This window comes from Triturus cristatus, chromosome 8, assembly GCF_964204655.1.
Source record: "Triturus cristatus chromosome 8, aTriCri1.1, whole genome shotgun sequence".
Taxonomy (NCBI): Eukaryota; Metazoa; Chordata; class Amphibia; order Caudata; family Salamandridae; genus Triturus; species Triturus cristatus.
Genome location: NC_140591.1, coordinates 910,630,016 through 910,654,883, shown reverse-complemented (window position 1 = coordinate 910,654,883; position 24,868 = coordinate 910,630,016). Strand labels below are relative to the sequence as shown.

At 45.2% G+C, this 24,868-nt stretch overlaps 1 protein-coding gene and 1 long non-coding RNA gene across 6 annotated transcripts in view; one reads left to right on the top strand and one right to left on the bottom strand.

The window, feature by feature from the left end:
• The window catches only part of IL1RAPL1 (interleukin 1 receptor accessory protein like 1), a 2,372,066-nt gene that overhangs the window by 2,037,081 nt on the left and 310,117 nt on the right, over nt 1–24,868 (top strand). The window contains exon 10 of the mRNA XM_085622432.1: nt 9,269–9,412. Coding sequence (XP_085478558.1) covers nt 9,269–9,412 — 144 coding nt within the window. The remainder of the gene's footprint in view (nt 1–9,268; nt 9,413–24,868) is intronic.
• The window catches only part of LOC146805257 (uncharacterized), a 312,230-nt gene that overhangs the window by 280,759 nt on the left and 6,603 nt on the right, over nt 1–24,868 (bottom strand). The gene's annotated exons all lie outside the window — the stretch shown is intronic.

Sequence of the window (24,868 nt, the reverse complement as noted above, 5' to 3'; positions counted from 1 at the left end):
AAAGTCTTTCGTGAAAAATTGTACCTCACTTGTGTAGGTCGGCTTAGTGTCTGCGACAGGAAACGGCGCAAAATGCAACGTGGACACACCTCAATTTCGCTGTGAAAAATTACCCTTTTTTGACAAAGTGCTTAGCTGTAGTTTATGACCCCTAGCTCTGCAGGCACCTAGGGAAACCTAGCAAACCTACTTGACTGCCTCCCACCAGGTCCTGTGACCCAGAATCCCTTGCAACCCTAAAGAATTATTTTAAAAAACACATTTCACCCACATTTCTGTGGTGGAAAGTCCTGGAATCTGTGTGGATCCACAAATTTCCACCCACCCCGCGTTCCCCAAAGCCTTACAAGAAAAATGGCACCTCACTTGTGTGGGTCGGCCTAGTGCCCGTGACCGGAAACGGCGCAAAACGCAGCGTGGCCCCACTGAAAAATGACCCTTTTTTGGCAAAGTGCCTAGCTGTAGTTTGTGAACCCTAGCTCTGCCAGCACCTACGGAAACCTACCAAACCCACGCATTTATGAAAACTAGATACCCGGGGGCTTCCATGGAGGTATGGCTTGCGTGGATCCCCCAACGTTTCCTTACCCAGAATTCCGTGCAAACCTCAATTGTAGCTCAAAAAATCAGTTTTTTCACACATTTTTGTGTGGGAAAGTGTGGCATCACCGGGCTTACACAAATTTCCCACCACCCAGCATTCCCCCAGGTCTCCCGATAAAAATTGTACCTTACTTGTGTGGGAGGCCCAAGTACCCGCGACAGGCAAGGGCCCAAAATGTAGTGAGGCGACATCAAAATTGCCTATCTCAAAACCACCTGGTTTTGCAAGGGGGGTCACCTGGTTTTTTGGCCCCGTGCTCAGCGGCCATCTAGGGAAACCTACCAAACCCACACATTTCTGAAAGCTAGACACCCGGGGGCATCCAGGGAGGTATGGCTTGCGTGGATCCCCCAACGTTTCCTCACCCAGAATCCCCTGCAAACCTCAATTTTAGCTGAAAAAAATCACTTTTTTCACACATTTTTGTGTGGGAAATTTGTGGCATCATCGGGCTCACACAAATTTCCCACCACCCAATGTTCCCCCAGGTCTCCTGATAAAAATGGTGCTTCACTTGTGTGGGAGGCCGAAGTATCCGCGACAGGCATGGGCCCAAAACGTAGTGAGGCGACATCAAAGTTGCCTATCTCAAAACCACCTGGTTTTGCAAGGGGGGGTCACCTGGGTTTTTGGCCCGTGCTCGGCGTCCATCTAGGGAAACCTACCAAACCCACCCATTTCTGAAAACTGGACACCCGGGGGCTTCCAGGGAGGTATAGCTTACGTGGATCCCCCAACGTTTCCTTACCCAGAATTCCCTGCAAACCTCAATTTTAGCTGAAAAAGTCACTTTTTTCATAAATGTTTGTGTGGGAAAGTTGTGGCATCACCGGGCTCACACAAATTTCCCACCACCCAGCGTTCCCCCAGGTCTCCCGATAAAAATGGTGCCTCACTTGTGTGGGAGGCCCAAGTACCGGCGACCGGCAAGGGCCCGAAACATAGGCGACATCAAAATTGCCTATCTCAAAACCACCTGGTTTTGCAAGGGGGGTCACCTGGGTTTTTGGCCCCGTGCTCGGCGGTCATCTAGGAAAACCTACCAAACCCACACATTTCTGAAAACTAGACACCTGGGGGCTTTCAGGGAGGTATGGCTTGCATGGATCCCCCAAAGTCTCCTTATCCAGAATCCCCTGCAAACCTCAATTTTAGCTGAATAAATCACTTTTTTCATACATTTTTGTGTGAGAAAGTGTGGCATCAATGGGCCCACACAAATTTCCTACCACCCAGCGTTCCCCCAGGTCCCCCGATACAAATGGTGCCTCACTTGTGTGGGAGGCCCAAATACCCGCGACAGGCAAGGACACAAAACGTTTTGAGGCAACATCAACATTGCCTATGAAAAAATGTTTTGTACAATTCACTTACAAGAGACAGCTACACTCACCCGCACCTACTCTGCAAAGACACAGCAAAAATCAACGATATCCCCCTTGGGCCAGAAACGCCAAAAAATATAGGTGATCTGTCCCCGGGGGGCAGAAAAGTCTTAAAAATGATTAGGCCCATAAGGTAGCGACCCTTGCCCAAGGGGTTGCTTCCATTTAAAATGTAAAACACTCTCTGGTGTCTAGTGGGGTTTCAGAAATGCCAATTAAACAAACCGATCTGCCCCCGGAGGGGCAGAATATACTTTTTTATAAAATATGGCCCCTGGAAGCGACCCTTGCCCAAGGGGTCGCTTCCAATTTAAAAAAAAACATTTCCCCGGCGCTAGGCGACTTTTCTGCCCCCCCCCCCCCCCCCAGGATCAGAAACACCCAAAAAATCAGGCTGTCACGGGGGGTGGGGCAGAATATCATTCTTAAATAAATTTGGCTTCCATTTAAAAATAAATAAATTCCCTGGTGTCTAGTGGGGTTTTCTGCTCCCCCCCCCCCCCCTGGGGGCAGAAAGGCCAAATAAAAAAAACTATCTACCCCCAGATTATACTTAAAAAATATTTTGGGAACTTGGAAGCGACCCTTGCCCAAGGGGTCGCTTCCGATTTATTTTTAAAAACAATTCCCTGGCTCTAGTGGGCTTTTCTGCCCCCCATGGGTCCAGAATCGGCTAAAAATAGCTGATCTGTCCCCAGGGGGGGCAGAAAAGTCTGAATTTAAATTTCCCCCATAGGAAGCGACCCTTGCCCAAGGGGCCGCTTTCTTTGCTCAGAAAATAACATCCCTGGTGTCTAGTGGGGGCATTCCTGGTGCACGATCGGGACACTCTGTGTGATCGTGCACCAGAAATGCCCTGCCTTGATGACGTCAGCGCGTGCTATGCGCGCTGACATCATGGGGAAGCGTGGGATTTGGCTGCCATCCCCCTCTGTGGTACCAAGATCGATGCCCCAGGGGGGGAGCGCCAGTGCTTTCCCCAGGGGCTGTGCTCATGACAGAACGGCTCCGTCATGAGCATCGAAGGGGTTAACTTCAAGGACAGGTATGTAAAGCATTTAAAAACACCAATTCAGTAAATAATTAAGACACAACACACAATAAAAATCCAACACCAGTTTTTAAAAATAGGAAATATGTTTATCTTTAAAATGACACCAAAACAACAAAATTCCAATGTAGAGAACCAGATATATGACTTTTTAAAGATTTAGCACTATGGGGCCGATTACGATCTCGGTCGGAAGGCCACCTAATCGGGTTCGGCTGAAAAAACTACGAGCCGTACACGCGTTTTCCGCCCGACTCGTACAGCTGTACGAGCGAACAAGTACGATGCGAGCTACATGAAATTCACAGACCGAGTCGTTTCCGGGTCCGAACCGCTCCGTACGTCCCGGTCGGAAGCTAACCGTGGCGTGCAATGGATGCGATTTACAACCGAGCCAGTACGATGCACGCGTCGGACAGCCTATGCGAGCCAGAGTGTCTGGCTCGCAAAAGCTCCCGGAGTCGGACTTTGGGGGTCCGCGTCGGACCCCCTGACACCCGCAGCCCTACAACTCGGACACAGGGGGAGACCTATGGGTCTCCCCAACACAGGCATGTACGTTGCGGGTGGCACTGACGCGTACCCACTGTAGGGGGTGCATTTGTTCGAGACGTGCCCATTCAGTCAATGGGAACCCATGTACGCGTCGTACGACCGGCTCCCATTGACTTCTATGGGAGTCCGACCGAACCGAGTCCGACAGCGTACGTGCGCATCGTACTTGCTCGGTCGAACTGTAGGGGTCCGGCTCGGTCGGAAAACACTCCGGATCCGACTCGGTCGCAGTGCTTTCCGACCCGGATCTGAATCGGCCCCTATGTAGCACATAGAAACCAATAGCACCTTATCAGGACATCTGGTTGCGATAGACTGGGTCAAAGTTAAAGTTTCAGGCCGACCGTGATGGAGCCCTGCGCACCCACCCCTCGCAGTAGGTCATGGTCAAAGTTTTTATCTTCTGATTTAGAAACTTTTCTGGAGCTTTTCTTCCCGGGGTCTCTCGAAGCTCTCAGCCAGTCCCGATCCTGTGTGGGTTCGCCGGATTGCCTTGCGACAAACTCCCGGTCAAACTTATGGAAGTTAGACCTCCGGAGCGTTCCAACGGGACGAACCAAGGATCCAGGCTGGCTCGTGGTTGAAGGCCACAGGCTTGGCTCTTGCGGTTGCTCCCAGACGCCTTTTCTTCGTTCGGACTTAGAAACTTTTACGGAGATTTTTCTTGCAGGGTCCTTCGATGCTCCTTGCCAGGCCGGATTCGGTGAGTGTTCGCCAGCCTCGGATTTCGCCTACTCCCGGTCAAACTCTGGAAGTCTGACCTATGGAGCTTTTCAGCAGGAAGAACCTGGACGGCAGGCTGGCTCGCGAATGTAAAGGCAGGCAGCCGGGCTGGCCAGGCTGGCCAGATTGATTCGGTCCACTTATGGATTTTCCCAAAGTTGCTCCAAACTTCTGTAACTTCTTCTTGAGGTTCCCCAAAGGGTCCCAAAGTGTCTCAAAATTACTCCAAGGGTTTGGAAACTCAAAGATGGTCCTTGAAAGTTGAGGACCTCAGTTCCCACAATCCACTTGGACAAAACCCTTACAAATCCACTGATAGTGCTTCAGGGTGAGGATTCTTGGTGGTGATGTTCCAGGTGAGCTCTGTTAACCTGTAGCTTACAGGGAGTCCACTCTTTAGTCCTTTTACAGCAAGGTAGTCTACAGGGCTGTAGTTTCAAATGGTGCAGAAGGCGCAATCTTCAGAGTGCAGGCCTTGGTGATTCCACTTCAAACTTCTCAGCATGGCCCTTCTTGCTCTCTTAGGTTACAAGCAGCAGATCTGAGAGGCTCTGCCCCTCTCAGATACTTATTCCAAGTTCTCTGGGTTAAGCAGGAGGGCACTCCTGTCCAATGAGGAGCAGAGTAACGCACCAAGGTATGACCACATCCTTCAGAGTGTGGCACTATTTTGTCGCAGAGTGCATCAGTTCTTCCAAATGTATCATGGCTGATTTTCCAGCAGGGAGAGAAGAACTGGCTAAACACACTTCTAGGATGGCTAATATTCAAAATCTCTCCTCCTTGCATCTGCTCATTCCTTTCTTAAGCCTAGCATCTGGCTGGGTTCAAGAGAGTAGAGTTGTAAATGACACTGGGGTCTTCCTCTTCCATTGATGTCCATTGTTTACAACTCCCCACCTGCTCTGGCATTCCTTTGTAGCACAGCACTACCCTCCCAGCAGAGCTGGTTAACCCCAAGGTCTCTTTATCACCTTTTCAAAAGAGCCCTAATCCACTTAACTCTGACCAATCAGGACAGACCACCGGAAGGCTGAATCTGGGCTTACAGACAAGAAAGTCTTATAACTTCTTGTCTGTATATTTTAGGAGAAATTCAACAATATCATATTGTTGGATGTATCAATACCATCCTTAGAAGTCTTTGAATGCTATTGTATGATTCTTCTAGCAGGATTTATTAGTTAATAACGTATTGCCATGTTAAACTATGTTGCAGGGGATTTGCAATCAGAAAAATGACCTGGGCTATTATTCCAGCACCAGGGCTTATAAAAACATATTTTATAAGTACTCTGCCTATATCTACAGGACCCCCGCCCCTGGAACACCAAGGGTAGACTTTAGGGGTTATGAATATGTAGCAATATTGCAGATCCTCCCTCCACAGAGCTCCTAGCACCAAAGTCGTTATATGCAGCACTTTATCACTATGTGGGGAGTGAAATGGGCAATTTCACTTAACCGAGGACATATAAAACCCATTTTATAAGGATCCTTCTTATAAATACCTGCCCCCATCCACCCCTGGGATACCTAGAGGAGACCCTGTGAGTACCTAATATTCTTAAACATTGTAGGTTATCCATTTTTAAGTGCTCAAAACACCAAAGTCAAGTTTGGGCACCATTTCCTTTTTCAAAGCCGTCCTGCAACACAGAGCTACTTTTAAATTGACCTCAGGCTTCAGCAGTGCACACATGCAAGTGCAGAAAGGGCTGCTGGCCTCTAAAGTGCCATGGCCTATTATATACTAAGGACTTAGAGGGTAGGACATGCCAATCCTAGGGGTCCCTAACCCATAGTCAACCCTAGAGTATGTAGGGGTTTTCATTGGATTCTAAGTGTCTCTTTCAGCATAGCACGGGCCCTGGGCCTGGTTAGGCAGAGCCCAGGGTCAGTCAGAGTCAGTTACCTCCAGTACTAGTCAGCAAAAAAGTTGGGCAGTTCCCAGGGCACAGGATGACTTTGCAACATTTGTCATCTGTGGTTATCTGCCCGATATCGTAGGCAACCTATCCAGATTAGAGTCTAATATGCAATCAAAGTCACCCAGCCACAGAAGGGGCACACCTATGTTCGGCTCAATCAAGTCATGTATGTTGTGATAAAAAATGGGGTCATCAGTGTTCAGTGCATACGTGTTTAGTATAGCTGACTCTGAGCCATCTAACGCACCCTTGATGAAAACAAAGTTTCCAACCACATCAGCCTCCAAATATGTAAAGGGTTAAGGGGATTCCAGGTGCTATCCAGATCAATATGACCCTTGCATATGTTCAATAGGTAGAGTAGTACACTTATCCACAGTATTTTCTAGCCCATCATGTGGCACCAGGTTCATCCAGATGCATTTCCTGTAAACATGCTATGGAGACTTTATACTAGGAAGGTAAGCACTCTATATCTCTTGACATAAGTTCCCAGTCCCCTGATATTCCAGGCCAGGATTTTAAAGTCAGTCCACATCCTGGAACTGATTTAGTGTCACCTGTCGTCCGACTACTCATCCTGTGTTCTGCCTTGACTGTTTGCTGCTTATTACATAACTGAAACACATAAATCTTAACTTCCCCTCTCCCAGCCACAGTTGTGGCATCACTTTGTAGCCTTACGGCTAGAGCAGTCAACTTCGGAGCTGGGGAACCGGGTTCGAGTCTCGGCAAGGACGCTCAACATCCTGTAATTCTGGGCAAATCACTTGATCTCCCTGTGCCTAACAAAAATGAATGTGTCCATCTGTAATGAAACTGGTGCTCATGTAAAGCGCTCTGATACCCGATTTCTCGGGTCTAGTTCGCGCTATATAAAACTCTAAAAAAACAAAAAACTATTGGAAAAATTCACAAAGAATCGCTGGTTGAGCCACTTCACCCATTTTCAAAGAAGCATGTGCTACACTGTTGAAAATGTTGACAAATCAGGAGGGTTAATCCTGCCTGACCCAATGGAAGAAGATATTAATGGCTTATATCTGTAAAGTTCAGGACAAACTGGAGGTTATGGAGCAGTGTTTGGTGGCATATGAGATCAAACTGGAGCAAGTTGAGCTGCAGTCACAAAGGTGGCTTCTAGGTAAAAACAAATTAGTGCTGTTGAGAAAACTATGCAGAACACATAAAGAAAACTATCAAAGACAGCCACGATTCAAATTTGCACTGTAACACTTACTGGCATCTGAAAAACCTCAAAAAAATCTGTAAGAATGATGGGATGATGTCTAAATTGTGAGGAACCCAATTTGGTAGCCAAGCATGAGGAAATCTTTCCACGAGAGGTTATCCCTTATTCTGAGTGTTAGTTTTCCAGGATGAGGAGGGAGGTCCAAAACATAACACGGAGTGCTAGGACGGCAACAAGAACAGTGGCATGACATTTATTAGTGCTTTTCTAAATGTAGCAACATCTGAAAGCAACTGCTATGAGGGTGAACTATTTTGCAGAGGTTCCAGAGTCCTCTTGTTCCCAGATCTCACCCTACTATGAATGCCAGGTATTTTTCTTAACTCTGCTGGTAGTTTTCTACCACGCTACACCCATAGAACGCCTACCTAGGGTAGAGTAACGCAACACAGCAATTTGCTTTGTCTCCACTTTTTTGAAGCCACGCAAAGTGGCTTTGCAATGGCTTCAGAAATCTGACTTAAGGTTTGTGTCACTTTTCCACCACTTTGTGTGGTGCAAGAGGGACACAGACCGGGTCATAAATATTGTCCTTGGTGAATATACTTAATGGATAAAGTCTATTCTGTCACATTCAACTCGGCCTTTTTTGGCCTAAATATAGGAAATGATATGTTTATGTATGATGTGATAACACAACAATAAATGTTCAGTTACAAAAAAAGAAAAAACACAATTTTTAATGGATGTATCAAATAAGTCATCATTTACAAATAAAGGTCCTTGAGCCTGCTCACCCAGTGAGCAAGGGACACGCTGCTTTTCCAGTAGCTTGGCTGAAAGTCAGGGACAAGAGCAACCGTGCGTCTCTCGCCTCACAGAGTCACTGCAGTGCGTTGCTTTCTAGTTATGAGTTAGAGACCAAGGTTAGGATGGCGGAGAGAGGGCAAATCAGAGCTTACCATGGGAGGCAAAGAGAGCCTATAGTAAGGTATCACAAACAGCTGTAGATGCAAAATACAGACAGTGCTATTCAAGGAAACTACAATTTCTGGAGAACTTTTCAATAGCCAGTGCATACAAAGTTCCATGATGCCGCTGCCTTGATGAATTGGGAATTGGTCATGCTCTCAGTATCTCAAGGGAAAGGCAGGAATTGGGAAATGGCTGTGTTTTTACCCTCTCTGTGATGCTGGAGGGTGGTCATTCCATGTAGTAGTAAGGCCAAGTGTAGGATGATGGTAGAGGCCATGAAGGGTGGTAGGGGAGAACCTTTTTCTTTTTGCAGTTTTATGTAGCCCTGATCTGAAGGTATTGGAGCGCTTTACTTGAGCACCGGTTAAATTGCACAAAGACACATTAATTCTCAATCGTTCATTCACTGATGTCCAGTTAGCTAGTGCAAAGAGACTCATCAACAAAAGTGGTAGTACATGAATGCCTTTGTTTTCTTCTATTAATAGGAACCACCCGCAATGATATTGCTGAATTTCACCTTTGAGCCTCTCCCCGGTACTTTGGTTCTTTATCTGTACTAATCATTTTCGATATGTCATTTTCATAATTTACACTGATGTATTGCCTATTGAAGTTTAATTGTGAATGATTTTGCTCAGCAAGTTGTAATCACCAAGAATGTTATTAGGTATTGTATTGTTATGAGTCATACAATGCTTAAAATAAAATACCAAATGTTTTTTAAAAACATCAACAAAGGTGCTGACTTAAAGTCCCGCTCTCTATATTCCTAACAAAATGAGTTATCATTCATTGATCCTCTTTCTCGACAAATGAAGAAACAGTTTTATACCTTATCATGTGTTACAGAACTAATGTATACAGTTGAACTTGCTGGTGGACTTGGTGCTATTCTGCTCCTGCTTCTCTGTCTGATCACTATATACAACTGCTACAAGATCGAGATAATGCTTTTCTATCGAATTCATTTTGGGGCAGAAGAAATAGAAGGAGGTAAGGAAGTGTTCTATGTTTCTGTCTTTTAAATTTGATCATTATATTTTGAGGGAACATAAATCAACCCCTCGTGCATTTGATGCCACAAATCGCAGCTTAAAAGTAATAGTAGCAACACCGTTGTGTTATGTGTATTATTATTGACATTTTGTTTTCCTTTTTGCAGTTTTGGCGAGGTGCGGGATAGTACATATGTATTGCAAGATGCGGGGTAGTTCATATGTATTCCGAGGTGCGGGGTAGTTCATATACTAGGACCATGCTGGTACAGCTCAATTTAATCGGTTTTCGCAGCTGAACAGTACAATTCAGTTTGTTTGATGAAAATGTTTTGGAACCATGGTCATATTAGCACAATCCAGTACCGTGAAAACTTCAACAAAAGTTGTCAATCAGTTGCAGCGAGCTTGAGTAGAGAAAATCTGAAGCTATGAGTGAGCCATTTTAAGGGACATTTTTTGCCAATCTCTTGCACTAATCATTTTTATCATTGAGCATCAATCATTTTAATAGTCTGTGTGTAGGTAAACAATTGAGGTTGTCCTAAACATAAAAAGAAGTAGAGATCTTTAGAAATCCTCTCCTTTAAAACACTACTGCATTGTGTATGTGTTATAGCAGATTTTCATAATTCAAAATTTAGGAAAAATGTATGAAATATATTTATGCGACATGATCACAATATCACACTTACGGAGTTTATGATAGGTTACCCGGTGGTCGAATGTTTATAATTCCTTGGCAACTGTCTATTCAAAAAAATATTGTAAACACAATTTGATGTTTTAATAGACTGAAAACGTCTTGTAGTCAGTAATCTGGTACGTACTGTTGTGGTCTTGTTCCATCTAAAATTTTACACCGATGAACCTTATCCCTTTTTAAGGTCTCGCCTAGGCAGCGCATGCACTGTCCCTCCGAGACATCAAGTAATTAGTATATGTGGTAAAACTCCACCTACTACACCTAGTGGCTTTTTATTGGTTTGTTTGCTTGTCTGCTTCAATCTCTTCATTTTCACACACCAATGCGGTTTTTATTTCCTCCTTTATTTGTTTGGGAATGCCTATGCCGCACCGCCTAACTACTGCAAACATGCTGCTAGTGGAATGAAGTGTTTGTCTTGGAACTCTTTCGTTTTCGTTGCTTGCTTATTCTGCTCATGCACGCATGTTTTACGTTGCTGTTGTGACCTGTGAGCTTTAATGTTTTTGTGCCTTGTTTTCTCTTTATTTATTTTGGTTTCAATCGCCGCACTCGCACTTTATTTGTAAACATCTTAAGCTAAAGTGCGGTGCTACGATTGCTTCAAAAGTAAAGAAATTGAAAAAAAATGTTTTGATCAATTTCTTTACTTTTGAACCATTTGCGGCGCCTGCTTTAGCTTAAGATATTTAAGATAAATTAAAGCGCGAGTGCGGTGATTGAAACCGAAATAAATAAAGAAAAAAAAACGTGCACACGCCATATTTTTTTCCTTTATTTACTTTGGTTTACTTTGGTTTCAATCGCAGCACTCATGCTTTGGCTGCAAACATCTCAAGCTAAACAAGGGTGCCTCGATTGCTTCAAAAGTAAAGAAATAGAAATTTTTCTATTTCTTTACTTTTGAAGCACCCACACTTTAGTTTAAGATGTTACAGCTAAAGCACGAGTGCCGTGATTGTATTGCAAATGCGTTTGATTTGTTATGCTGCATGCCAGGATTTGTTGCACGCTGACTCTGCTTAACCAAGCCCAGTGTAGGCAAGGTGATTTTACATTCAGGGCCCGGTGTTTGCGACAAAAGCTGGACCAGTGCACCTGGTTCATCAGCTTCCAAGTCAGTCGCTCTTGCCATTAAGAAACATCCTCTCCTCTGCTCTGTTAACCATATTTTCATGTATCCCTGCTCTAAACTGCTCACTTCTCGCCCCTTGGAGGCAGATTTACTCCCCCATAAAATCACCGTGTATGGTGTAATGCAGTGTTTGGATCAATTGATGTGGCAGTGCAAATGCACATTTTATGAATGTCTGACTTTAATTTACACTAGTAATCTGCCCCGAGCGTAGGTGCACCCATGGCGACATGAATCCCGCTCCAAGGAGCAGGTAATGCAGGAACAGATTAATTCAGGCATGTGAATTATTGGGACATTACAGGACTGCGCAAATCAGGCGTGCCGTTGAGAAAGACGTGTGTGCGGTTCTCTCCAGCCAGCGCTATTCCAGCAGCCTCCGTCAGCGCCATTACTGCTGCTTTTAGACAATATTTCGGCTCGAAGTTAAATGGTTCCACTGCTATATAGATGTTTTAATATGCATTTCATCCTTCATGATATATTCATTATTTAATGTGTTCTTTTTTCTTATTTAACAAAAAAAATATTTTTTATATACCATAAAGGGTCAAGTTCTAAACAATGTGCCTTATTTCCATTATGGACAGAAAGTCTGGCGTGGTCCTTATTTGAAGTGCACTTTTCACTCCAACATAAACAAGCTTTGCCAAAGCCAATAGTTCTCGCCTCTGGGGTCTATTGGCTTCACCACTGGTTGTTAGTGATACTGCAGAGCATCCCCAATGCAGAGGAGCATGGCTAAAGAGAAGAAAGTAGGGGCTGTGACATCACCACACATGTGCCTACATGATAGCACGTGGCTGTTTGTGTGCATTTCTCTTGCTGCTGCTGTGAGGTGGAATGGGTGAAGCGGTAGCTCTGCCACTGCTAAAAACGCTGCTCTCTTGGCTGGCGCTGGCTTGCCCTGCTTGTCTTGTCTTTTTCTTCCAGTCCGGCCCTGCCAGTGGGCCCACCCCTGCTGCCTCTATCCTATGAGAGTCTTTTGGAGTCCAGACGTTAAAGAGGTCCGCATGAGTGTCGGTGGTGGAATCCCAACAGAGTCTTAGTGCATTATTACATGACCCCTGAACCTGGGCTTATTTTCACCTCTGAAGTGTGTGCCAAAGATGAGCAGAAGCGCCGCTTATTATGTCTGTTCCTCGTGCGGGGTGGGAACACGGGGGCCTTTGTCCTCTTTCTTATCTTACGTGAGCAGCTAAGGATGTTTGTTCTCATTCCTTGCTGCTAAATATAGCCAGCACAAGAAAGCCTCTGAGATGATAAGATGCGGAGCAGGGTGCAGGAAGAAAGACAGTACGTGTGCACGAATGGCATGCTTGAGGGGTTGAGAGAAGCTGCCTGTTTGTTTTGTGTGCGTCTAACAGAAAGAGCTGTACGTCATCTCTGAGTGTCTAAACGTATGTTCTCTGTGAGAAAGTGTGTACTGCCTGATCACACAGGCTATGTCTGTGCAGATGTGGTTTGTTTGGGGTACGTGCTATGCTTTCATGTGTGTGCGGGTGTTTGAGCAGTGTGTATGTCTGAGTGCAGGGGTAGTGGGTTCGGGGTCAGCAGGTCCCTTGTCTGCCTGAAAAAGTCTGAAAGGAAGTGGTACGGTCCTGGGAAATGGGACATGCGATCATGGCAAGGTCGGTGAGTAAACAAAAAACATAAACACTGCACTGCACAAGCAGCCATATCCACGTAGCAGGCACTACACAAAAAACATATATCTTGATTTACATTATTATAATTTCCAACCTTTATAGTTTATCTTACCCTCACTTACAGTGTTATAAAACTATGGCAGCAAACCGAATGTAAAATGAATGACACCATTATATATCAGGAATATAAATTACTGGAAAAGAAACATCTCTGCATGTTCCTATACCATTTGAGACACAACATTTTTTAACCTGACACATTAAATAGATTTTAAAATATTTTTGCAACATAGGAACTGCTTTTTAGTCTGTTTAATTGCACAGTTCCGATTCTGCTTTGATTTTAATCGAACACTCGCTCGCTGAGCCCCAGTGTCACTGCCCATTCTGATCCATAGCCACGGTTCTGTTTCACAGAGCTCCCCTAGATTACTGTTCAGCCTTACCCCCAGTTCTCAGTGTAAGGATGAAAATTCAATCTTTTCCCTGTGCGACCTCTATATTTTGCTCTTACAGTCTCACTTTTTCTCTCACTCTACCTTGCTCTACTCTTTTTCTCATGCTCTTAGTTTCTGCGACTGTCGTCCATCAGTTTTCACACATAAACCAGTGGTGCATAAACATGCACTTTGTACAAGCACTTTGTACTTTGCTTACAAGAAATAAGACTGGCAGTAACTGTGCCTCTTTTACTGCCAGCCTTGCTTCTCCTGAGCAAGGACTACAAGTCAAAGTGCTTGTTTACACACCGCTTGCAGGTTTTCAAAACACACAAATAAAAGGCATTGTCATTTTCAATGCCAATAGCTCAAACTCTTGCAAATGCGAGACCTATTGCATTGCAAATGCTTGTTTACTGAGCATTTAAAAAAAAAAGTGCCTTCCCCTCCGGTCCCACGTCGCGTCTCCTTCTCTCTCTGCTCTTAGTCCCAGTAAGTAGGTTGCCTCAACCTCCTCCAATAAGCTAATCACAACACTGCAATTGCAACGTTGTGATTAACTAGGACGTCGACATCCCAGGCGTCTATGGGGAGGCCGTTTTCTCCCTGCAGGCTGCATGCAGCCTACATGGAGTAAACCGGAAAGTGCGTATGACTGGTGGGGCCGACCAAACAGTGGGCAAGTCACTCCTCCCCTGCCCTGCAGCAGGTCCTCCGGCCTGCCTGCCCCCAACCAAACTCTTCTTTCTGCTTTCCTACAGTGCAAGAAGCAGAAACATAAAATGGTATTCATAATACCATTTTATGTATCTGCTTCTCGCACTGAGAGAAAGAAGTGGGGCGACGCTCCTCCACCCACATGGAGGAGCCGCCCCTGAACAATTCCCTTTTCGGTATTGCAAGTGAATATTGCCCCAGAGGTGGATGAATACTTGCAAATAACGCGGTCTTTCACAGTGACTTAATTCACACCCCACAACAACCACAGGCCAATGACCTAGGAAAATGTGGGTCTAATTTAGAGTTTGGCACATGGATACTCTGTCACAAACTTGACAGCTATCCTGTCCCACTTATTACAAGTGCATTAGGACATAATGAGCTTGTAATAAGGCAGGTGGGATATCAGTCAAATTTGTGACGGAGTACCTGTCTGCCAAACTATAAATCAGGCCCTTTGTCTCTACTGGCTCCTCATGAGGCGGCAGCAAACATTCATAAAAATCCCTTTCCAGAAACAAATCCCAGCTACAAAGCAGAACAAAGGAAGCCATAACATAACCTTCAGTCACTTAACTGCAAAAGAAGAAGTCAAGCAAGAGGACTAATTTTCATCATCCATCTGCACAGGAAGTGAGATAACTGGATATACCATCATTCACCTGCACAGGACGTGGCATCACTGGTTTTCCCATCATTCATTTGCACAGGAAGGCACATCAATTCTCCCCCCTCCAGGACCTACTTAATGGCGGCACCAGCTCAGATGCACCGCTGGCACTCCATAGGCGGAAGAAAACCAAGTCCTCTGTGCCCATCCACTCATGGACCTTCTCCAGTGCTAGGATTCCTGGTCCTTCCCCCTCCTGCCACTACCCTGCTCCACTTCCTCAGTCTAGCCACCACTCCCCATGCTGCTGCCTCGCTGCACCACACAACTTTGAGGGAGCATTCTCTTGTGCTTCCTGCAACTTTTCATGCACTTACCAACACCCAACACTTTGCACCTGCATCAATAGCACTCAACACTCCACTCTCTCACACTCACACAGTCCTGCAACCACCTGCACAACACTCTTCACCCTCATGCATGCTCCTCAACAACCACCCACTCACCAAACACACCACAGAGATCTGGGGCCTGGTGCACGACAAATGTCCCACACCTGATTTTCCTTGAAGAAAAATGGCTGGATACCCGCATTGGCACCTGATATCGCCATAGTCACCCCCAACACTTCAAGATTGTCAGTCAGGACAGATATCACAAGCTTGAAGGTGGAATCCCCATTATCGACAAGAATGCCATCAGCTGCACCACCTCCATGGACACGTCATGCTCCTACTTTGAATACTGGGCATTCAAACTCCATGTCTCAGCTAACTTTACTCTACAGGGCACTGTTATGTACAGACCACTTGCTGGACCATGCATCAACGGCACCAACGCTATCATGGATTTCTTTGCACCATTCCATTGACGCTAAAATTTGCATCCTTTTTCGAGACCTGAACCTTCACCTGAAAGACCAAACCAACCCCAAATCGAAAGCACTCATTGAAGACCTTTGAAGCCACACTTCTTTTATCTGAGTCTTGAGCCAGTCCTGAGAAGAGGTACAGCAGGAGCCCCCGCAACATCTAACAATTCAATACTTACATGTCTTGGGTGCCGGGAACACCTTACGCACACATATGGCCATTCCCCTCACCACACTGTGCAGACATTTGGATGCAGACCGTGGGCATGTCTGCACTGATAGCAAATGGCAAACTGTTGTAAATTATTCCACATTAGTGTCCCGGAATGCCCGTTTTAACATAATGCAATTCTATATCATACATGGAGCTTATTTAACTCCCTGCAAATTAAATTGTTATTTGAATTGTAATGATGCTGCCTGTACCTGCTGTCTTGCCACTGAGGTGGAACTCTTGCACATGCTCTGGTCCTGCCCATCATTGACAGACTACTGGAGTGATTTCACTGCACATTGATACGAGGTACAGGTACCACTGGGACTTATACTTGGGAGGTGTGCATTCTGGGCCTCAGTCGTTGCGCTAAAAAGTACAGAGCGGTGACATGAATGTAAATGTAAATGTCAAGGTACTTATAGAGCGCACTGTCACCAGACGGATACCTTGCGGTGTCGCCTTTGCGGTTTCCTGGCGCTGATACTCATACCGCTGTGGAACCCCTCCTGGCTTTCACTGTGAAGTGTCCACTCCTGGGCACCCCCAGGGTGATGCCAGGCATCCTTAGCGCTGTTGGGGCCGGTGTGGAGGCTAAGCAAGCTATTGACCAGAGTTGCAGCATGGGGCCCATGATTAGAATAGGCACCGAGGCGAGAATAGACAGGTCTGAGGAAATTGAGCCCGAGCCCCTCCGAGGCGGGAATTGAACCCTGGTCCCTGGCCAGAACTCTGCTTCAGGGTCTGCCGCTATAACCATTGAGCCACACTCCTCCACCTGGTTTGCGGTTCTAGCTCTTATCTTGGTGAAACAACTGATCACCTGTTCATGGAAAGTGGGGACCCCTGGGCTGCTTTTGCATAGGTGCTATTTATGATTGCGTGGGCGCAGGCAGACAGTGTGGTATTTAACAGGAAAGAGGTTAAAAGTCTTCACAAATACACCAGATACAGAACATTGCTCTTGAGCACTCTTGGGAATCACATGCCCCCGCACTAGGATGCATGTCCATGGTGAAGATTATAGTTCTACTAATATTTACAAATGGTCTGTGGGGCCCTAGTAGCACCCCCTGGGGATATGAATCCCATTACATTTTCTCAGCCACATTGAATGAGTCCATCATTATTTTATTTTTGGTTCTGTTCACCATAGGTGTTAACAATTACACTGTATGACATCTTTTCACTGTAACTGGCCTTCATTACATGTACTTAGATATCCTCTTTGACACAATCATTGTTGTTGGTATTAGTGTGGTCCTGACTATTACCAGCTTACCATTGCCTGGACGTTAATGTTCACGATATTGTATATATCTGCAATATGTAATTATGCTATCATAGTTGCACTATTTGGGTAAACATTTGCTTGTGGCCCATCCTTAGAACTGTAACAGAAAACAAAAACTATTTTTAACATAAAATTAAGACATTGGATGGCTGTGCCTCACCTAGCTCCCTCAAACACAGCAATACAACAAGATATATACCCCATGCCAGTTGGTACATGCAGGAACTCAGACTGATGAAACACAACGGCAAACAACTGGAATGAAAATTAAGAGTTCGTGTGGACAATGCAGACAGAAGCCGTTTCAAATTTGCCGTGATACACTACCACCAAATGATTCGAACCACCAAATGCGCCACTCTGGCAGACCACATCAATGTCAGAACCAGCAGAAGCAAAGAAATCTTTATTATTGTGAAGGATTTCACCTCTCCAGTGGAACCATTCAACTCAAACAACCCCTTGCAGGACCTCTGCAACACTTCAATTCTTCAGCACCAAAATCACCACCAATTACAGCTACTTCAACCTGCACCCAGACCCGACAGACCTTGCCAAATGCCTCACCATTATATCTAAAGAACCAGTGCTAACCACATGGCCCATCATCTCCCCAGAACAAATCACAGCCACCATGAAGTCCTTCCACTCATCCGGCCCCATCTTATCCCTGCCCCCACCACACCTATTTAAGAGGACTGCAACCAATCAGCATCATGCTCGCACCCATTCTGAATGCCTCCACCTCTTCTGCAATCTTCCCAGATACTTGGAAAAACATAAATGTCCTCCCAATGCTGAAGAAACCCTCCACCGCCCATTCAAAACTATAAACCAATCTCCCTGCTACCATTCCCTACCAATATCTTGGGGACCATTCCCAGCCAAGGTGTTAGAGAAAATCTTCAATAAATATCTCAGTGACCACCAACTCCTCGACAGCATGCAGTCTGGTTTCAGACCTAGCCACAGCACCGAAACTGCCCTCATCGCCACCATAAATGACATTTATATGACTCTGGATGGTGGAGACACATCGACCCTCATTCTCCTGGACCTCTTAGCAGAATTTGACACTGTGTTCCACCTCATCCTCATCTAATACCTACATGAAATCAGAATCCAAGGACACACACTCCAATGGATCTGCTGGAAGGACCCAGTCTGTTAACTTGGCATCATACACCTGACACCCACAACCTCATCCGTGGAGTTCTGCAAGGATCCTTTCTGGGTATGACACTACATGATCCCACTAAACAGCATCATTCAATCTCACAGCATCAACTTCCTTTCCAATGTTAATTACACACAGCTCATCCTCTCCCTCACAGACAAGATGCCCTGTAAACAGATCAGCTTCAATGCCTGCATGATAGAAATCACCCACTGGATGAAGATTAACTATTTAAAGCTGTACACTGATAAGACCAAAATCATGCTCTTCTGGAAGGGCACTACACCATGGGACTCCACCTGGTGGCCAACAGAGCAGGAATGACACCCACCCACACCGAGAATGTTGGGATTGTCATCAATAGCAAACACCACATGACCACCTAATTCAGCATTGTGACCACCTCATTCTTCCATACCCGGAAGATGCTGATGAAGACGTTCAAATGGCTCCCAATCATCACTCAGAAAACCGTCATGCACACCCTCATCACAAGCATGCTGGTCCACAGGAACCCCCTCTATTTCAAGATCAACGAAAAACTCATGCAAAGGCTGCAGATTATTCAGAACTCAGCGGCCAGAATCACTCTCAGCTACCCACACTGCAGTCGCATCACACCACACCTGAAGCTGTATTGGCTCTCCATACACAAATGAGCTCAAATAAAACTCCACACCCACACTTTCAAGGCACTACATAACTCTGTCCAGCATACCTCAACAATCGCAACTGCTTGCACAAACGTTCAAGACACCTCCCCTAATCCATACTTCTACTTGCACACATTCCACGCATATGGAAAACCAGATCCAGCTGTTGAGACTTCTCCTACAACGTCCTAAAGCAAGGAAAAACCTACCACTACACATAAGTACTTTCACTTCACTTCTTGAATTACACAGAAGCTAAAGACCTTGCTTTTTTGAGTAGTCCCACTGGACCATAGGTTTGACTAGACTCACACCTGCTTATCACCAGGATACCTTTTCAGGTGATATTGTACTTTTCAAATCTGCACAACAACTCAACACAAAATAACATAACATGACATAACATATGTCCCTTGTAAGATGAAACTTGTGAAGGGAAAGAGATAAAGTCAGGAAGGCTTTCTATGGGTAAGATCTAAGTGGCAGAGGAGCTGTTAGATTTCTATATTTGAGAGTATTAGCCTCATACATGAGAACTGTAATATATAAGGGCGTGGTTTGCACCACAAGATGGTGGTGGCTATTCCTTAGTTCTTCCAAGTCAGCATCTGTAATCCTCCAACATCCTGCCACATGGCACAAACCACTGCCATTGGGCACCTGGCGGAATTGACTAAGGTCTGAATGGTTGCCCTCTACTTTTGGATGCGAGGGTATGGAGCAGCAGCACAGAGGCCATGACTGTTCCAGTGCAGGCCTGGCCTTTACAACATGGTGACCATGGGATAAACTGGGACTCACCCATGCCCATGGCCATAAAGGCACCAGCTGTGGGGGAACGTAGAAGAGCTAGACTGAGCTTTGGTTTCCATAACCCTAGATTCCGATGTTGGAAGGAACACTGTGCAGCCAGTAGGTAAAGAGGCCTGAATTTCCCCGTTACAAACACTTCAAGCCCTGCGAGCAGGGTAGCTGAAAAGGAGGCTGGACCTGTGGCAGTGGTTGCACATGGCCATATTCTGGACTCAGTGGGCTATGGCTTGACCATTGAGTCTAGGGAAGCTGGTCAGGGCCCCACTACTGCTCTACTGCTCTACTGCTAAAGAGGGGCAGAGACTATAGAGCATGAGCTCCCGGCCTGGGAAGTCAAATTAACTACTGGACAGCCTAGGTGTGCTTTGTGTGGAACAGATGAAGTGACTCGATGGCCTGAGGAACATTCTGTTGAGGTGGTTGAGGGGCATATGGAGGCCACATGGAATCGGAGTGCAGCGGCCTCCTTCTTCTCCGGGCCACTCATTTTGGAAGTGGTACTGGGCACAAATAGGCAGCCTGAGGAGATTAACGTGAGACTGCTTAGGCACCCACCATAGTGGTGCTAGATCCATTGACCCAGGGTATTCAACAAGAACTTACCGTGGCAATGTACAGCCAATTGGAGGGAGCACTGTTATTGGCAATCTTTGAAACCTGGAGGTTCTGCTTGTAGGTGGGAGGGGTGGTTTTGGCTGGAGGCACTTCAGTTTATCCTGGACGTTCCCAGTTGCATGTGCCACCCTAGATCATGCAGGATAGGTGGGCCAACAGATCCTCTCACCCACTAGGTGAAACCAGTACAGGAACCTTGAGGTGGCAATCAGTGGCCCTATCCCTCAGCATAAAGCATGGGACCCTATGACAATCGTACCACCTGCGGAATCAGACCATCGCACAATCGAAGATTTAGGCAGGGTGCTGAGAGTGGGCCATGAGGCTTCTTTTCTCTTTCCTTTCTTTTCCCTCCACACCCCCGGCTGTAGGCCAAGTGGCTTCTGGACCCCACCCTGGGGGCAAGTACATCCCTGTGATAATATAGACCTCCCTCAGTAACTTGTTCAAAAATGGCTAAGATAAGACTCTTCCCAAGCAAGGCAAATTGGCCAAATTAGTTCCCCCTGCAGTGACTGTGCTGATCGCAGGCAATACAGAAGCTGTTGGGAATGGAGACTTCCTAACAGGCGACCATTTCGTCACTGATATAATCCTCCAGGCCTATAGGTCCTCTTAGCAAGTGATTGATTCCAAACTCAACTATGTTGGCACAGATGTGGTCCCTCCAAGACAAAACTTGCACATCACCATTAGAAGTGACACTGAAAATCACATATCAGTGCTGGAAGGGCCAGTAAAAAAGCTTAATCGGACTGTACAAAAGTTGAGGAGATCAGCTGACAGTAAGGTTATTGCACAAAGAGCCAAGGGAGAGCTGCCGAGTTGCGAATGTACATCTACACACTTCGTCCGTCGTAAAGTAATTTCCAGTTTCTTATTATACTATGGTGCTCTCCAAGCATAAAGCCTCCCTCCGCCTTTAGGAGACCAAAACAATTCTCTAAGGAGAAGCAAGTTCCCTTTGAGGTTTACAAATATATTGCACAAATGCCGAGGCACATCCAAAATTAGTCAAAATCTGTGAAACAGGCATTGACCACCATAGTAGGAAAGAGGAAGTCCATAAGTTGATCTTTGTTTCCTTTTGTATATCCTTTATTTCATATACAGAATTCCATTACATAAGAAACAGGCAGCTGACACGTGTCTTGCCCGAAAGGACTTTCTCCCGGCTAGAAAGAATAGTAGAGCATGTCGTAATTCCAAAATTTGTACTTTCGAAAGAGATCACAACCGCATTGGTGGTTTATAACTAGGGGTGGGCGGAATTTGCGTAATCGCGTTACGCAAATCTCCGCGAAACGGTAAAAAATCTCCCCGAACACGCAGAAATTCCGCGAACACGCGGAATTGCTTGTTCGCGATACTTTTTTCCTGTTCGCGATCGCTGTTTGCGTGCTCGGGGTGAAATATCTCGCGAACACGCATATTGAGAACGCGAACAAGCAAAAAATTTCGCGAAGTCGCGGAACGCAGATTTTTGGGCAATTTCGCGTTCTCCGCGTAACGCGAAATTACCCAAATTCCGCAAATTCCGCGAACGGAGCGGAATTTACCGCCCAGGCCTATTTATAACCTGTAGCGCTGGGATGTATGTATCCACTCCCGCTACCTCAGTTCCACAAAACCAAGCATTGATAAGCCTGTAGCGGTGACAACTCAGATTGCGTTCTGTTCCGATGCTAACAGTAAGGGTTGAAGATGTAGGGGGCTACTCTTGCCAAAACCACTTTCAATTTGTTGGTTTCCCAGAGGGCCTCCAAGGAACTTAACCTGAAAAAGTCCTAGAAAGGTTGCTCTGAAGGCTCCTACCAGGGGACTATATCTCATCCTGCTTTCTGATCAAGTCGGTTTCATTGTTCCATCACACAAAAACAACCACACAGAGACCCACCTAGACCCTGATCGCCTGTTTCTTCAATTATAGAGACAGAGCTTTGATCCTTTGCACAACAAGAGAACCGGGAAAGATAACACAAGGCTCTCACAAAATACAAATCTTTCCGGACTATATCAGAGTCGTACAGAAGCAGAAGAAGTTCTACCGCCTGGTAAAACAGAAGCTTTGTGCATAAAAAATAAAATACATGCTGTTGTACCCTGTTAACCTAAAAAGTATCCACCAAGCAAAAATACACTTTTTGATGTCTGAGCTCCCTAATCAGACCAGTGCATGGTTGTAAGAATATGTCTGAATGTCCACTGGGCAGGATCCGAGAATGTGACTGTATGAGTGGCAACAGAAGGTGGCTCTGGAGCAGAAGGATAAACATTGCCAACATGGTCAGTGATCAAAATGCCAACATACTGACATGATGGTGGTGCAGAGGCCAAGGAGAAGCAGAGAGGAGTCAGACATCAAATCAAGTGACAAAGATACTGGTATGATGCTGTTTGGCATTTTACTCAAACACCAAACACTTCTTGAGTGTCATGAGACACCACTTAATCGCTAGCACGGCATACTTGTTCAGTTGGTGCTTCTACCTGGTGCTACTTGTTTCATTAGTGGGCAAGTCAGATAGGAGGTTAGAGAGGGTGCCATGCCTTTCATCATCATGGTTAATGTCATGGCAAAAGATGCTTCTAGATAGGAACTATTGGGTGAGGGTAGTTGGGGTGCTAAGTATTAGACTTTTTTAGGTTTATAGTGGCAGGTAGCACTACCAGAGGCAGGATGACAGTGCAGGAACATAATGATTGTGATAACCGCAGGTAGTACTCAGGGGCAGTACACAGTTATGCCATGAAATGTAAATGGGCTCCAAAACGATATATAAAGAGAGGTGCAGTCATGCTATATGTTAAAAAACACGTCTTGGTACTCCTCCTGCTCCAGGAGATGGGCCGCCTGGGACAGAGATATTGTATTGTATTGTAATTGCATTTACACAGCAGTTACTACCCGTGATGAGGCGTCAAAGAGCTTTTTCAGCGGGTAGCATGGTACTCCAGAGCTCAAAAAGGGTTAGTGATGAATTAGTATAGTGAAATATGAAAGTAATTCGAGTGGTGGAAATGTTAGTCTGTTATTTGGATTGAGAAGGATAGTGGAGGGATAAAAGAGGTAAAAGGTTTGCAATTATATAGTGCTTCCTACCCCTGATGAGGTGTTAAAGCTCATTTCAGTAAGTAGCATGCTCCTCCGCAACCCAAACAGGATTAGTGGGGAGTTAGTATTGGGAAATATTAAATTATATTGAGTGGTGGACATGTTAGTTTGTTATTTGTATTGAAAAAAAATAGTCAAGGGATAGAAGAGGAAAAGGTCTTAAATTTTCTTTTTTTTGGAGTTCATAGCAGTAAGACAGGGTTTGGGATGAGTAAAGGGGAGGTGGGGGGGTAAAAGTCAGAAGGAAGGGTTTAGAAAGGCTTGTTTGTAAGATCTTAATAGTTAAAGAGGTATGAGATGATGCAAGAGGCCTGGAGGAGGGAAGAGTCCTGAAAGGGTCATTTTGGGGATCATAGTAGTGGTATGGGGTATGGGTTGAATGAGACAGTGGAGGTAGAGGATATATTTATAGAGGTATAGGGTGAGAAATAGGGTAGTGCATTAGAAAGAGTAGTAGAATGAGGTTTGAGATGAGTCAGAGAGTTGAGGTAGAGGATTTATTGAGAGTGGTATAGGGTGAGAAATAAAGTATTGCTTTGGGTATGCTGAATTATAAGCAAAGTATTATATATATATATATATATATATATATATATATATATATATATATATATATATATATATATATATATATATATATATATATATATATATATATTCAAACACAGGTAGCCCAGTAAGCCGCACACGAGTCAGAGAGAAGGTTTACCAGCCTTTAATAAACGGTGTAGAAAGTCAGTGCAATTGGCAGCCTCTCCTGCGCCTTACGCGTTTCGAGTTCATCTCTTCATCAGAGGCGCTTCGGGAAAGGTTCGCGCTTGGCTGGCAGTTACTCCCTCATTTTTAAATCACGCTTCCTGTTTGCGTTGCAAGTTCTTATGGGAGCTGCCAATTGCACTGACTGATGCTTCTTTCTACACCGTTTATATATATATATATACACAAACACCAGGCACATTCTCCCACTTCCAGGCAGGCGAAGAAGAAAGCACACAGACACCAATCGTGCTTCAGGAGAATTTAATCCGAACCAGCACCCACACAGCACGTCATTACGCGTTTCGGCCACAAAGTGGCCTTGATCACATAAAGTAAGCGCCATTGCTAACAACCTTATATACACAGCACTCAAAGGTCATGTGATAGTTGTGATGATGGACATAGAAAAAATCTATGGTAAATAGTATCTATACAAAGTGTACAAATACAATTAAAATAACTGCATAAAGAATGTATAACGAAAATCCTTAATGTGGGCTGAGATTTGTCAATCTATTGTTGAGTTGAACTCATGATCAAGTGCAAAAGAGCATGTACAGTACTGTAACAATGAGTGCAGATGCTAAATGTGCCGAATGTGCAAATAGGAGTACAAACTGCAATAATATTATTGTGCAAAATACGCAATAACAGTACAAAGTGCAAACAATCGCATATACTAT